General features: G+C 36.8%; 2 protein-coding genes and 1 long non-coding RNA gene across 3 annotated transcripts; 1 reads left to right on the top strand and 2 right to left on the bottom strand.

Moving 5' to 3' along the window:
- Positions 1 to 2,465: 2,465 nt before the first annotated feature.
- LOC117623441 (probable membrane metalloprotease ARASP2, chloroplastic) lies at positions 2,466 to 4,288 on the bottom strand. The gene has a single exon (XM_034354419.1). It carries the CDS (start codon positions 4,124 to 4,126, stop codon positions 2,774 to 2,776), a length of 1,353 nt encoding a protein of 450 aa, XP_034210310.1. The 5' UTR covers positions 4,127 to 4,288; the 3' UTR covers positions 2,466 to 2,773.
- Positions 4,289 to 5,431: 1,143 nt separating this feature from the next.
- LOC117621930 (putative glycine-rich cell wall structural protein 1) lies at positions 5,432 to 9,896 on the bottom strand. Its single transcript, XM_034352456.1, has 4 exons — positions 9,833 to 9,896; positions 6,309 to 6,548; positions 6,120 to 6,265; positions 5,432 to 5,563 (listed from the first exon to the last, which is right to left on the bottom strand). The coding sequence occupies exons 1-4, from the start codon at positions 9,894 to 9,896 to the stop codon at positions 5,432 to 5,434; spliced, it is 582 nt and encodes a 193-aa protein (XP_034208347.1).
- A 1,562-nt stretch (positions 9,897 to 11,458) lies between these two features.
- Positions 11,459 to 12,424, top strand: LOC117622813. The gene is made up of 2 exons (XR_004585034.1): positions 11,459 to 11,849; positions 12,049 to 12,424. It is a non-coding gene; the product is annotated as an uncharacterized LOC117622813 (long non-coding RNA).
- The last annotated feature ends 1,406 nt before the right edge of the window (positions 12,425 to 13,830 follow it).

The following is a 13,830-nucleotide window of genomic DNA, read 5'->3' as shown; positions in this document are numbered from 1 at the left end:
TGAGCTCCAGAAGAGTCAAGAAATCAAAGTCAGACAAATCCGCTCAAGCGATAACCTGGCAGATCTCTTCACTAAATCATTGCCGAAATGTACATTCCAAAAGTTAGTGCATGGCATCGGATTACGACAACTTTGCAAGCAATCAAGTTGGAGCATGCAAAATCAGGGGGAGCATTCAAGAGTCCTCTAACACAGGACATATGCGCGTTGTACTCTTTTTCCTTCGACTAGGGTTTTTTCCCACCGGGTTTTTCCTAGCAAGGTTTTAACGAGGCAACATGAGTGCATTACCCTTATGTCCCAAATAAAGTTGTACTCTTTTTCCTTTGCTTAGGTTTTTTCCCACTGGGTTTTTCCAAGCAAGGTTTTAATGAGGCAACCAATCTAGGGACATGTGGTCTTCAAGGGGGAGTGTTATAAAGAAGTGAAGCCCACATAGATAAAACTAGAGGGCATTAGTCAAGAGATGGAGATAAAGCTAGAGGGTATTAGTCAAAAGATGGGATAATGATGTTGGGGAGAAATCATTATGTCTCCCTTAAAAGCCATTTGCTTTGCCTATAAATAGGCATTATATTTGCTTGTAAACACATACGAAAGAGAGAAGAGAATAGAGTGAGAGTCAGAGAGAAGAGAAAGAGTGGAGTCTATCTGAGGAGAAATTCTGTCAGTGTAAACATCACAAAGAGAAATATAATTCCACTCCCAATATTACAGTGGTACTTCTCATCCTCTGATTATTCTAGTTTTATAACACTTTCTGATTTTTCATTAAATATTATGATGATTGTAGGCTTATGAAGGGAAATTGATGTTTAATGAAAAATCCTAGGTTTATAGAATTTGGCAGAACAGCTGGGAATAGACTTCCTAGCCCGGGGAAGGTAAAGATCATTACTTTACTCATCTAATCAAACTCATCATTTGACTAAAGAATTGAATTCAATCAATATTTAACTACATATATATCGGTACTTATTGTTATACATAAAATTCACTTAACTACATCTACTAGTTTGCAATATTCAGAATTTAATTTTAAGGTTATACCGGGAAATGACCCAAAAGCATGGAGAAGGACTATTGTACCCTTTTTGAATTTTATTTTATTATTTTATTATTTTTTGGATCAAGCCTTTTTGAATTGGTTAAGATAGAAAGAACAAGAGATGTGATTTGAGATAGGATTGAGAAAAAGGTATATTGGACCGATGGGGTGTTAGTTGGATCAACTTAGGCCTTTATTGTGCTCCTAAATGGTCATAAGTTCAAGCTCCCATCGTACGTACCTATGTGTATGTGAGTTTCCTATTCCCCTTCGTAACTTTGGCAACAAAAAAGAAAGAGAAAAAAAGGTATATTAGTCTCTCTCTCTCTCTCTCTCAGCATAAGAACTAAGAAGGCTTGGTTTTCTAATTTAATAGTCAATTTTTGCATTCGATTTTCTTTCTATTTTGTTGGATCATTTGACCATAAAACCCAATCATACATAAATAAGGACATCACCACATCAATGTCATGCACTGTAGCTCAATAGGTATCTGAGAACTGAATGAACTTCCCTGCTGTATGTTTCATCCAGAGGACTTTACACATGACCTAAGATACAAGGTTAGGACCGAACTTCTGACTTCCGAAAACCAAAACCGAAAAATAAAGGCGAAAGCAAAGATATTTTCACACATCTAGAGTCTCATGCATTCTGCATTATGACTTACAGCATATCAAGCTTCACCAATTTTGCAACACTGACTTCAAGATCCAAATACCAACATGGTACCAGAATACAGTAGGATCTCCAAATTGGTGCCTTTTGCATTTCAATGAGGAAAAATGAATTTTTAAAGTCAATGCTTACAGAGCTAACACTCAGATAAAGTCTGATCTGAAAATACAACTATTGGTCTGTACAAAATCTCAATACCAGGACATTTCGCATTTCTTTCTAATCAATGTCTTGAAAACAGAAAAATTTACTATATTGATTTCTCAAAATGAGAAGAAACCTCCATCCACAGGTCCCAGCCTCAAACCATGTCCATTGTATTGTGAATTACAGTTGCAAGTCACTTTTAAAAGAATTCTATGACTCTCCTTCCTTCCTAGAAACATTTGAAAAGCTAAGTCTCCATAAAGGTTCGAATCCATCAAACCTTAATCACATAAACCTCCAATGGACCTAAACTTTTATCGCAAAACACGTCTTAAACTAATGTTTGGATTTCATCCATAATCTCTAGTTTCAATTCACAGCATAGGACAGTAGCCCTAGCCCTAGCAAAAGAATGGAGAATCATTCATGATCTGGACTGATTTGCTTCAGTGTATTTCATTTCATACACACAGCAATTTCCTAAAACTCAGAACACTTTTTCTCATGAATTACAGCATTCAAACATATCAGTGATAACTCCTCTGTATAACACATAAATTTGCTGATACAGAACAAGCTCAATTACCAAATATTTACCACAGGATTTCAGTATAACAGTTATATTCATGGACTTTCATATGTCAATGTTGCCAACAGGATTAATAAAAAATTATGATCTACAGGACAATAAGGAACCACATTTTGTGAAACAACTTGAAAAAGGAAGGCACCAAAAGTACCTCCAACGTATTGTCGTGGATCGAAGCAAACCATATATGTCAAGCGTCCCCAAATTTCTTGGTTTGTTTCCCCTCTAAGACATGAGATGATCCAACACCAGCTTCACAGGGCTTTCCCAAAACCCAAGTTGCATTCAAATTACTGAGATTTTGTAAACACTTACAACATGTCCTTGATAAAATCAAGATTAAGTGTGTCCCGAACAATAAGGAACAATCCTACAAAAATAACAACCGTTATCCCTGATGACATAATCCCCTGCTCCACTTCTAGAGGAAGCTTTCTCCCACCCCTAGCAGCCTCTATGAGGATGAAAGCCAAGGTACCTCCATCTAAAGCAGGTAGAGGAAGAAGGTTAATTATTGCAAGGTTAAGATTAAGCAAGGCTGCAAACTGATAGAGTCCATCGACATTCGACCTTGCAACTTCTGCACCAACAGCGATAATGGCAACTGGACCTGCAACTTTACCAGCTGTCTGAGAGAAGTTTAGAAAAGTCTGTTTTAAGCTATCCAGAACATTAGAAGACAAGCCCCAAAACTCTCTCCCAGTATAATTAAAAGCATCCGGAATACTTTTGGGTTTTACTTTTGTGAACCTGACATTTGGTGACAATTGTACTCCAATTTTGCCTGTTCCATCATAATTCTCATCAGGGATGATCCCAATTTCAAAGTCCTGTTGTCCCCTCTCAACCTTAAGAACCACATTTCTTTTGGCATTCTGCTTAATTACATCAACAATCTCTGAAACACCATTAGGCCCTCCTTTCGGCAATTCAATTCCATTAACCTCAAGGATCACATCCCCCGGAAGCAACCCGTCTCGGGAAGCTGCTGAAAAGGGTCGAACCTCGGGCACAAGCACCCCTGGATAGGCCTCTTGTACAGGCAAACCAACTGACAAGACTTGAGTAAAGATTATAAGGTATGCAAAAATGATATTGGCAACTACACCAGCTGAAACCACTATAGCTCTATCCAATATTGGCCTATTCTTAAGCAAATTTTTATCATCAACTGGAATATCACTGTCTGGATCATTATCAGGAAATCCCACAAATCCACCTAGAGGAAAAGCTCTAAGAGAATACTCTACATTGTTTGCATTGAATTTAGCTAAAATTGGACCAAAACCAACTGCAAATTTACTCACATGAATGCCTTGAAGATAAGCAGCAAGGAAGTGACCACTCTCATGAACAACAATTATGGCTGTTAACACAGCAGCTGCCTCCAACACAGACTGGGCACTCTCAAAGTTTCCATAATCAAACCCGGGAATTGCACAAGACGTGAACTTGAACCTTCTTCCATGTGGGTACCTACCCTTTTGAAAGAAAAACGGTTCCTTGCATTGAAAACCAAGGTCTGATGAAGAAAACGAACAGCATACGGTGGAAGACAGAGATTTTGGGAGCTGGGTTTTGGGTTTTGATGGAAACTCAGAGATGGGTGACTTGGAATTGGTTAAGTTGATGAAAGACAAAGAAGATGAGAGGCTAATGACCATGGTTTCTTGGTGTTTTTCTGATAGAGGGTATTAAGAAGGTGAGGCTTAGCTTTGTGATAGAAGAGGAGGAATTGGATTGGATAATGTTCATAGTTTCATGCCCTTTTTGGGGTTTGTGGAGGGGAACTCAAGTGGCGACTCACTTGTCTTGCTTCCCTCTTATTTTTCAGCATTCGGGTGTGCCTTTTTTTTTTGTTTTTTTATACTTTCTTTTCGGGATGTGGCCTTTGTTTCGACCAAAGAAAAAAAACACGTGCCCTTTTGTGGAACGTTCGATCTACAGAAACAAGAGTCCTACATATCTGGGTCATCGGGTCGCGGTGGTAGGCTTCACCGGCGTCGGTAAATTGTGATCCAATGTGATCAAACACACGTGGGATTGGCTTGCTTGGGTTGTTCAGTTCAGAGAATCCAAAAGCGTTTGAAGATAGATAAACTCTTTGACTTTTCTTATTAGGGAACAAATAAATCCTTGACACGTAGTGAGATGGATCATATATCCATCCAGATAAGTCCACCTGTACTGACTGAAGTTCTTTGCTTTCTTTTCATTTTTAATTGTCTGAATAGATTATAATATAAAACACTGGGCTTTGTGAATGTCCAGTTGTGTTTTAAATCAGCCGAACTGGCCTCTTTGGATTTCCTTAGCCTTACTTGGCCCACTTGAAGTTGGCTAGTTTCAGAATTTCACATTAACTCTTCGTGAGTTGCCTATGTTGAATCATTTACATCCATATGCATTAGGATCCCGATTATATTATAATGCACGTAAAAGTGCACATACATCTTTCGCAAAAAAAAAAAAAAAAGTGCACATACATGTGTTAAAACTACATATAAACTTCAATTAACTATCTAGTGAAAACATGAATTAGTACTAAAATGTTGACCAATTAGAAGAAAACGATTTCCCTCAAATCATATACAAATCTGGCAAAATATTAAAGGTAAAGGATCTTTTGTTTGGAATGAACAAGACGGCTCCAACAAAAGGTTTGCTTGCAAAAGTTAGCTTTTCGAAAGGAAGAAGCGACTGTTGGTGTTTAGAAATGGTACTTTGAATGTTGTTAAACAAATTACTTGAAAAGAGTTTGAAGGGAAATGGAAAATAAAAAGGTTAAAAAAAGTGAAAGATGGCCATGATTTTTGCCCAAATCCAAACGTATCTGCTGAGTGGGTCTCAGATTTTGATTTTGTTAGGACGCAAGACAAAATGCAGCAGAGAAAAGTGGGATTCAATCAAATCATAAAAAATTCAAAATGGGCCATGGGTCCTTGTCAACAGCCACATAAATGATAAATCTAACAGCTATGGCCTGCATCTCCTTGACCCACCCACCACCTACTCACACAACATTGAACATTCACAAAGACCCCTCTTCTACCACCTAATGATGCAATTGATGATGCTTCTGTGACATCAATGCATGGCCCCTTTAATGTGATAAGTTTTAGGGTTAATGAACAAAATAGTCTCTCAATTTTTGTCCCAGTATCATTTTGGTCTACCAATATACAAGTCAATGACATTTTTTACTAAAGTAGACCCATTGATTTTTGTAAAGTTTTTAAATACATGTAAATTCACACCCTATTGTTTCATTTGGAGATGAGTTTGAAGTCATATATTAAGAGATTATATATACACACTACGGGGGTGTATTCATTTAGATTTTAAAAGGATTTAAAGAAGTTTAAAAGTTCATGTGTATTCAATCATGATTTTATAGAAGTCTATATTGGGTGTATGCAATTTAGACTTTTTAAACTCCATTCAAATTCGGATGTATTCAATCACGACTTTAAAAGACTTCATAAAAGTTTGGGTGTATTAAAAAACTCATTTATTTTAAAGGAAATACAAAAAGTGGTGGATTTCGTTTGATTATAAACTAATTTTAGGCCATGAAAACTCTTTGCTTCTCCTTAGAGATTTTGATAGATATATTTTTTTAATCTCAAGATATGATTTCACCACTTCTACTATCACCATTTTATCATGTTTGTCACCACCGCCGTCGCCGTCGTCGTCGCCGCCACCACTGCAGTCATCGCCATCGCCGCTAGCCCTAGCATCACTACCATAACCGCCACCTCCACCACCACCCATTACCACCCCCACCATCACCACCACCACTGCCAGCACCATCACCATCACCATTACTGCCACCGCCACCACCTCCAGCTCCATCACCATCATTGCTACTGCCATCACCTCTAGCACCATCACAATCATTGCCACCACTACCACCTCTACTACCACCACCCTTACCTCCACCTCCACCACCACTACCACCCCCACCATCACCATCACCACAGCCATTGCCAGCATCATCACCAACACCTCCATTGTCGCCGCTGCCACTCCCACCACCACCACCACCACCACCACTACCACCACCATCTCCTCCACCACTACCTCCCCACAATCACCCACAAACCACCATTGCCACTGCCATCTCCATCACTTTCATCACCCCCAAACCTTTTGTTTTTTGAGTGCTATAAACTCCATTAAAATCAATAATAAAGCTCTAACAAACTCAGTTAAAATCTATACACGAATTCAGTCAAAATCTATGTGTAGTTTGTAGAATTTAGTCAAACTCAATTAAATTCAATTAAACTCTATCAATTTTATAACTCTTTTAAAATCATTTAAAATCTAGGATTAATTGTAGCAATGGTCCCTAAACTATACCCGTAGTTACATTTTAGTCACTCAACTTCAAAAATAACTGCAGAAGTCCCCCAATTATGTATGGTGTTGCATTATTAGTCTATTTCGTCAAGTCTGTCAATTTTTCTGTTAAATCCATGGGTAAACTTGGAAATTCATTCCAAGTATTTATACAAAGGGTTAATCATTTTATTAGTCCCTGAACTTAGACCCGATTTGCATTTGAGTATCTCAATTTTCAAAATAGTTCCCGTGGTCCTCCAACTTCACTTTCGTTAGGACAAATGGTCCTGCCGTTAATTTTGTTAACTTTTCTGTCAAATGCAAGGGCAAAATTGTATTTTTGTATCAAAATTGATTAAAATATGAATAAAACTAAAAAATTAAAATTAAACTCTCTCTCTCCCCCCCTCTATCCCGATTTCTAATCACCCCAAACATAATATTTTTTTTTTGGTTGGTTTTTTATTTGATTTGATTTTATTATTATTTTAAAGATATGATTTTTTATTCATTTTTTTGTTTTAACATAAAATACCATTTTGCCCTTGCATTTAACAGAAAAAGTTAACAAAATTGACTGTAGGACCATTTGTCCTAATGAAAGTGAAGTTAAAGAACCACGGGAACCATTTTGGAAATTGAGGTACTTAAATGCAAATCGAGTCTAAGTTTAAGGACTAATAAAACGATTAACCCTAACAATAAATAAATAAATAAATAAGGGTTATTTGTAGCAATGGTCCCTCAACTATACTCAAAGTTACATTTTGGTCACTTAACTCCAAAAATAGTTACAGAGATGTCACTCAATTAGGTGTTGTGTTACACCATTAGTCCCTACTATCAAGTCTCTCTAACAGTAGGGACTAATGGTGGAATACAACACCTAATTGAGTGACCTCTGTAACTATTTTTGGAGTTAAGTAACCAAAATGTAACTTCGAGTATAGTTAAGGGACCATTACTACAAATGACTCTAAAATCTAAATTGAATACACCCTCCTACAAGTTTTACTATATAGTGAATTATAAACCCACATAACAAATAAAACAACAAAATATTATTCCTTCGATTAAACATAAGCATCCAAAACATTTAATTACATGCATAAAGTTAAGATTATGTACATACCCTCTCTTTTTTTTTCTAATTACAATGTCTTGAAGTAAAGATGAAAAACATAGAAAATTACTTGTATCACGAATAGATTAATCTTTTTACAATGGCATGTATACCCTTATTTCTATAACACTCATTTGTAACTATATAAAAAGTGCGATAGAGATAAATGGGTTGTATACCCTTATTTCTATAACACTCATTTGTAATTATATAAAAAATGCGATAGAAATAAAAAGATATACACCCGTTATAAATAAGTTTTGGTTCCTAATGAACCACATGTTAACTTGTAAAAGAATCTACATGTGTTTACGCATGCGATACACCTTGTGACAGGACACATTTATTCCTAGACAAGCAGTTGGAGAAACTTGCTAGCTGGGGCTATGCTAGGTAATGGACAGAGATGATGGAAATATTAAATGCAAAGTGAACTAACGGAAAGAAAAGGGTCGTAGGCCCCCGCCCCTACTCACATTGCAGTTATGGTTCCCGTTCTACCAGCTCGCTTCTCGATCTGAAGCTATAGCGTTTGGACCATATCCAATTAAAACCAGATTCCTTCATTGACAGTCTTGCATGTCTGTTTTCTCTCTCTCTCTCTCTCTCTCTCTCTCTCTCTCTCTCCAAGTCTCTTTCGTTTTTAATGTTTTCTGTATTTTCGTCTGTTAACATTTCAAATCATTTCTATAGTCAATGGTAATAGCAAAAGTTGGGTACAAATTTGCTATGCTGGTCCTGCATTGCATATATATATATAACACCAAGCATAAGGATGATGCCTATTTGAGTTGACTAGATGATCGTAAATATGCAGTTTAATGTGGCGTCACACTCACAACCTGATGATGATATTAATAATTAATTAAAAAATTATCATAGCATGCAGTTTGTTTTCAAATTAAACAATTGGATTTTTATATTAGTAGAAGGTTAACATATACATAAGCAAAAGCTATTTTGAAATCTCGTTGTGTTAAAAGTTAATATGAACGTGCTTTTTTGTTTTGTTTTGTTATCTATTTTTCCAGTTTTAAATAGTTTGGAAGGATCTTTCAATTTCCTAGAGATAAATTGAATATACAATTATAGTGGGAAAGGAAAGGAGGGGATGGCCGACCTGAGAGCATCTGCCCTTAATTTTCTACCTACTCTCTTCAATGACAATCACCTGCATCATCATGCTTTTCTCACCTTTACAATTGCCAAATAATAATCTCTCTCTCTCTCTCTCTCTCTCTCTCTCTCTCAATTTGCCTGGACTAAAACCCTAGTAGGGATGAGCTGAGGTTACATCTGCAGGAGGACTATAATTTCTATTCCTAATTTTGAGGTTTCAGGTGACAAAAACTAGTCAAAATTAAGGGGACAGACTTGTGACTAAAACAAGATAATGTTGCAGCTATATATATATATATATATATATCAACAAGAAGAGCATTCTTTGTCTTCTTACCCTAAATCTCAAATTCTCCAAAATTGGATGAAGGGTTTTCTCTATATATGTATATGGATCTAAATTCTAATAGGAAGCATGCATGCATGTATATTAAATCCAGATATAAATATACATACATATATATAGTATTTTCACTATATATGCAAATTATTGAAGAAATAGTAATAACTGCAAAAAAAAACAAAGAGGAGCACTTTAATAATTCAAAGGTTGTAATAAAACCCAGAGAGAACAGAAAAAGAAAAAGGGAGATACAAGAAAAAAGATTGACAGAAGTGGGGGAGGGGATGGATGATCGATCAAGAACTACATACCATGAAATGAAGGATGAAAATATGGAGAGAGATGCAAAAGGAGATATTGACGCGGCTCAATCAGAATCACATGGCTAAGGTCTCCATATATTAACCATGCCTTCAAATTGAGGCGCGCCAATACCTTCATTATGTATATATTCACATCTTTCTCCATCAACCTTTGCAACAACAACCTTTCTGTACATGTGTGTGCCTCTTCTTTCTTCCCCGCAACAAGTGCTCAAAAACCCATCTGCAGCTCTGTTGCTCTCTCTCTCTCTCAAAAGATGCTTTTATAGACAAAACCAACCCAACCCAACCCATTTGATGCATTTCTTCTGATGATTTGACTTATTAGCTAGCTTTTGGCAACCGCCCTACATCATCTGCTGCCTAAAGGGAAGCAAAAGCCGAGGGTCATCAAAACCACCAGTTGAAAAGTTGAAACAGTTTTTGTGTTTATGTACGTAGGCCAATTAACTCTTTGGAAATACACACATATATATATATATATAGAGAGAGAGATTAATTTATGGTTATCCCTTAAGCCACCAGGGCCTCCACGTAGGTCAATTCATTGGTGTCAGGTGGAGGGTAGTTTGAAACTTTGAAGTTTCTCCTTGTGTCATTGACTCCCATTTTCTAATCTTGTCCAATTAATTTGCAGCACAATGTCTCGGATTAATTAATCACCCTAATCCCAATTAAGCTGAAAAGCACCCTCTGGGATCATCTAAAATCATGTATACAACTAGAAGGCATTCACAATATTACAAATTAGTTTAATTAAAGGAGATTATAATTATGATTACCGACTACTCAACTTTTCCCATGACTTGGCTCCCACATACCCAATTAAGTCCTAAAGCTAAATCCAACTCTCCAAGTATGTATGTGAGGCTTTCTGGAGGTAGGTGAGTAGGTATAACTCCATGATTTATTATGCAAAAGCTTGTCCGAGAACAAATGATTCTCTGCACTTTGACTCATTGTAAGCCCAACTGGTTAGCTAGACGGACAGCTGCATGATCAATACATATATACCTAGGTATATGTGCAGTATTAAAGGAAAAGAATTTGAAGAGAAATGGAGCCATATCAAATTTTGACCCCATGGAACTTCACGAGCTTCAATTGCAACAAATAATTTGGTGCAGAAAAAGACCAAGTAAATCTAAGAAATTAAAACAGAGTCAAGTCAACTTTGGATATATATGTTGTATTATATGTTGTCATTTTGCTGCCCCCAAACCAAGCCGGCTTGCCTCCAAAACTAATTTTGCATTGCTAACTAAGATAGAGACTTACCGCTAAGAGGGTCTAGTCCGGTAAAAAAGGATATTGATTTGCAAATTGCAGCTGCCTCACCTTTAGCATTGCAGAGCATAATAATTCAGGTATAATTAATCAATTATATAGGCACCATGCAACTGCTCCAACATAATTCATAAACTAGTTACTTTAAGTAGCACTTACTTATGCTCTTCTGTATGGCTTAGATTCTCTGTACTTGTTCTGTTTGGGTTTTACAAGCAACAAATACTTTAACTTGGCTTGAGTTCTAGTGTAAGTAATTTTATGTATGTCTTGGAAGTGAGAGTGAAAGTGACAGTGAGTCTGCAAAGACCCCATAATGGCTGAGTGAGGCTGATGACCTCTGGATTAGTGGGCTTCATATTTTTGCTGGCATGGCATCACACTGAGCTCTGTTGGGTCCAATGTCACAGCTGTCACAGACACATAACTTTCTTGGCATTCAGTATTAGTAAAACATTTGCTTCAGATGGTTCTGGCATTCGCAACACATCAAAGTCTGTAACTTTCTAATGGATGTCAAGTGCGCGGGTGCTGTTTCTCAATTGGGTCTGGGAGATTTGCGGTCTGGGCCATCTGGGTTGGCTTTGAATCGGGTGGATTGTTTGGAGAAAGTGAACAAATGGGTTTGTTTTAATGGGCTCCTGGGCTCACCGGTTCTCTGGACAATAAGGTCTGTGGAAGACAAGAAGCCTTCCATGCCAGCCAAAGACCTGCAGGCAGAATTTTATAGTGAAGGCCTTAGATGAGGCCTATCTCTTAACCGTTCTGAGTTGCAGAGGTTGCAGATCAGATGGAGCACAATGTTTCCAAGATATTGCATATGGATTTGAGCTGTTTCCCAAGTGGGTTTTCTTCCTGCAACATGTTTACACTTCTTTGTCAACTTTATAATCATACCATGGATTTTATATAGATATGAGCTTCTTTAATCAGCTTGTTTTGTGTGAGCGTGGAAATTCAGTATTGTATTTTACCTATTGTGTGCCTTGTTTGAGTTATTTCTCAAAACCTTCCTCTATTTGACAAGTTTCTCGATTGCAGGACCGTTTAACTGCATCTGATTTGTCTGCTACTCCTCATGATGGTTCAAAGTTCTGGATATCATTCAAGGTGTGATTGTACCTTCCAGAAAAAATAAAATAAAATAAAAGATCAATGGAATTGCTGCTGTCAAAACTTGGTTGGTATTAGTAGGGATGCAGGGGATACCAGGTGCATTCACTGAGGAAGAATGCTGCAATCAAGGCCTACCGTAACTGCGAAACTGTTCTGTGTGATGCGTTTGAAGATGCTTTCAAGGTGTTATTTTATGGAACTAGGATGCAATGTAGACATACAATCAATTTCTATAATTGTTTTATGCAATTCAGAGGACTGCTAATGAGTGATTCCAACTTTTTTGCCACTCCATGGCTTATACAGGATGACTCTAATGACATTACTTGTCTCCTGGTACTTGCAAGAGATCTAATTATTCCAAGAACCAATAACCTCTTCTTCTTTTTTTAATCGAAAGCAAATGAACTTCATTCAAATCAGATAAACATCTTACAATCAGCCAGAATTACCTCTCAAACCCTTAGAATGATCAAACTTTGTGTTTTTATTATTTATAAATATTAAATTAAAAAAAAATTAAAAAAATTTAAAGAAAAAAGAAAAATAAGAGGTGGAGGAAGGTTATTTTTCAATACTAAGAATGTCGCATAAAAAAAATAAAATGAAAAGAAGTGACGGAATGATGGTGTCTTCATCTTGGTAGGTTCTCTTGAACTGAAAAAAGGCAAAAAGAAGGAAAAGTCTCTAGTGGCTTTAGCTTTTGCTGTTGGGTGCCAATGCCATAATTGATGATGCAGCTTTTCACAAAACCACATGTGATGGCCAATTGGGTTGCTTCACCTGCCCTTCACAGCTTAAGTCATCATTATTAAGATTCTGTTTCCACCTTGACTGTATTATTTCATTATTATTTTATCTGTATTATTATGGGTGCTATTTGACTGTGTTACTTCTTTTTCATTATGTTTCTCTTGAATCAAATTTAACAAAAAGCCTTTTTGAGTGACATGGCTTTTCTTTACATCGATCCATTACGCGTGTGTTGCTCGTGTAATTAAATGATTTTCATAATAGAGAGTTGTCATGTCTCACTGAAAACTTTCTCCTAAAAACGAATGCGTAATTGGGTTAAATTTAGAGGGATAGGGAGCTAAGAATCCAAAATTTTCTGATAAAACTTCACTGTATCGCTATGTGTCCTTTGTGTTCTTTTGACCTGGTAGTAACTTCGCTGAAAGGGAGGAATTATCAAACAGTCAAAAGCAGCCCAGCCGACGCCTCGTTGAATAGATTTTCAAGTTTGTGGGCTCTATGAACAAGGAGCATGCTGGTTTTTGGGTCAAGCAAGTTTGAAAAGAATTTAAAATGTAAAGAAAAAGCAAAAACCAAACAAAAAGTTAAGAGAACTGAGAGAAGTATGAGGGGTTCACAATAATTGAGGCAACCTCATAGACTTCCTCGGTTTAAATTATTGTTTATGGCTTTACTGAGGGGACCCCACGAGCACGACCCACAAACATCCATACTATTTCTAACCCTAAATTAGATTCTGTCAAGCGGTCTTGTCCCCTTCTTGAAAATAATGTTACGCTCAATTGAACAAATTTCATCCTATTCGAATAGAGACTATACTTCTGGGCAGATACAATCCACCCCTTTCCAAACATTCAAAATCATCACAGAAAAAATAAAAACCAAATATTCAACAATTTGTTAGGGTTATTTGTAGAACCCACTTTTATAAAATGGGCTTATTTGTAGTAA

This window comes from Prunus dulcis, chromosome 3 (genome assembly GCF_902201215.1).
Source record: "Prunus dulcis chromosome 3, ALMONDv2, whole genome shotgun sequence".
Lineage (NCBI taxonomy): Eukaryota > Viridiplantae > Streptophyta > Magnoliopsida > Rosales > Rosaceae > Prunus > Prunus dulcis.
Note: the sequence above shows the minus strand (reverse complement) of the source record. Positions and strands in the feature narration are given on the sequence as shown.

Coding starts and splice junctions, on each gene's coding strand:
- LOC117623441 (XM_034354419.1), bottom strand. CDS start 4,126: ATGGTCATTAGCCTCTCATCTTCTTTGTCTTTCATCAACTTAACCAAT.
- LOC117621930 (XM_034352456.1), bottom strand. CDS start 9,896: ATGTACAGAAAGGTTGTTGTTGCAAAGGTTGATGGAGAAAGATGTGAA. Junction 6,549..9,832: donor TGAATATATACATAATGAAG/GTATTGGCGCGC, acceptor GATTGTGGGGAG/GTAGTGGTGGAGGAGATGGT. Junction 6,266..6,308: donor TGATGGTGATGGAGCTGGAG/GTGGTGGCGGTG, acceptor TGGTGCTGGCAG/TGGTGGTGGTGATGGTGGGG.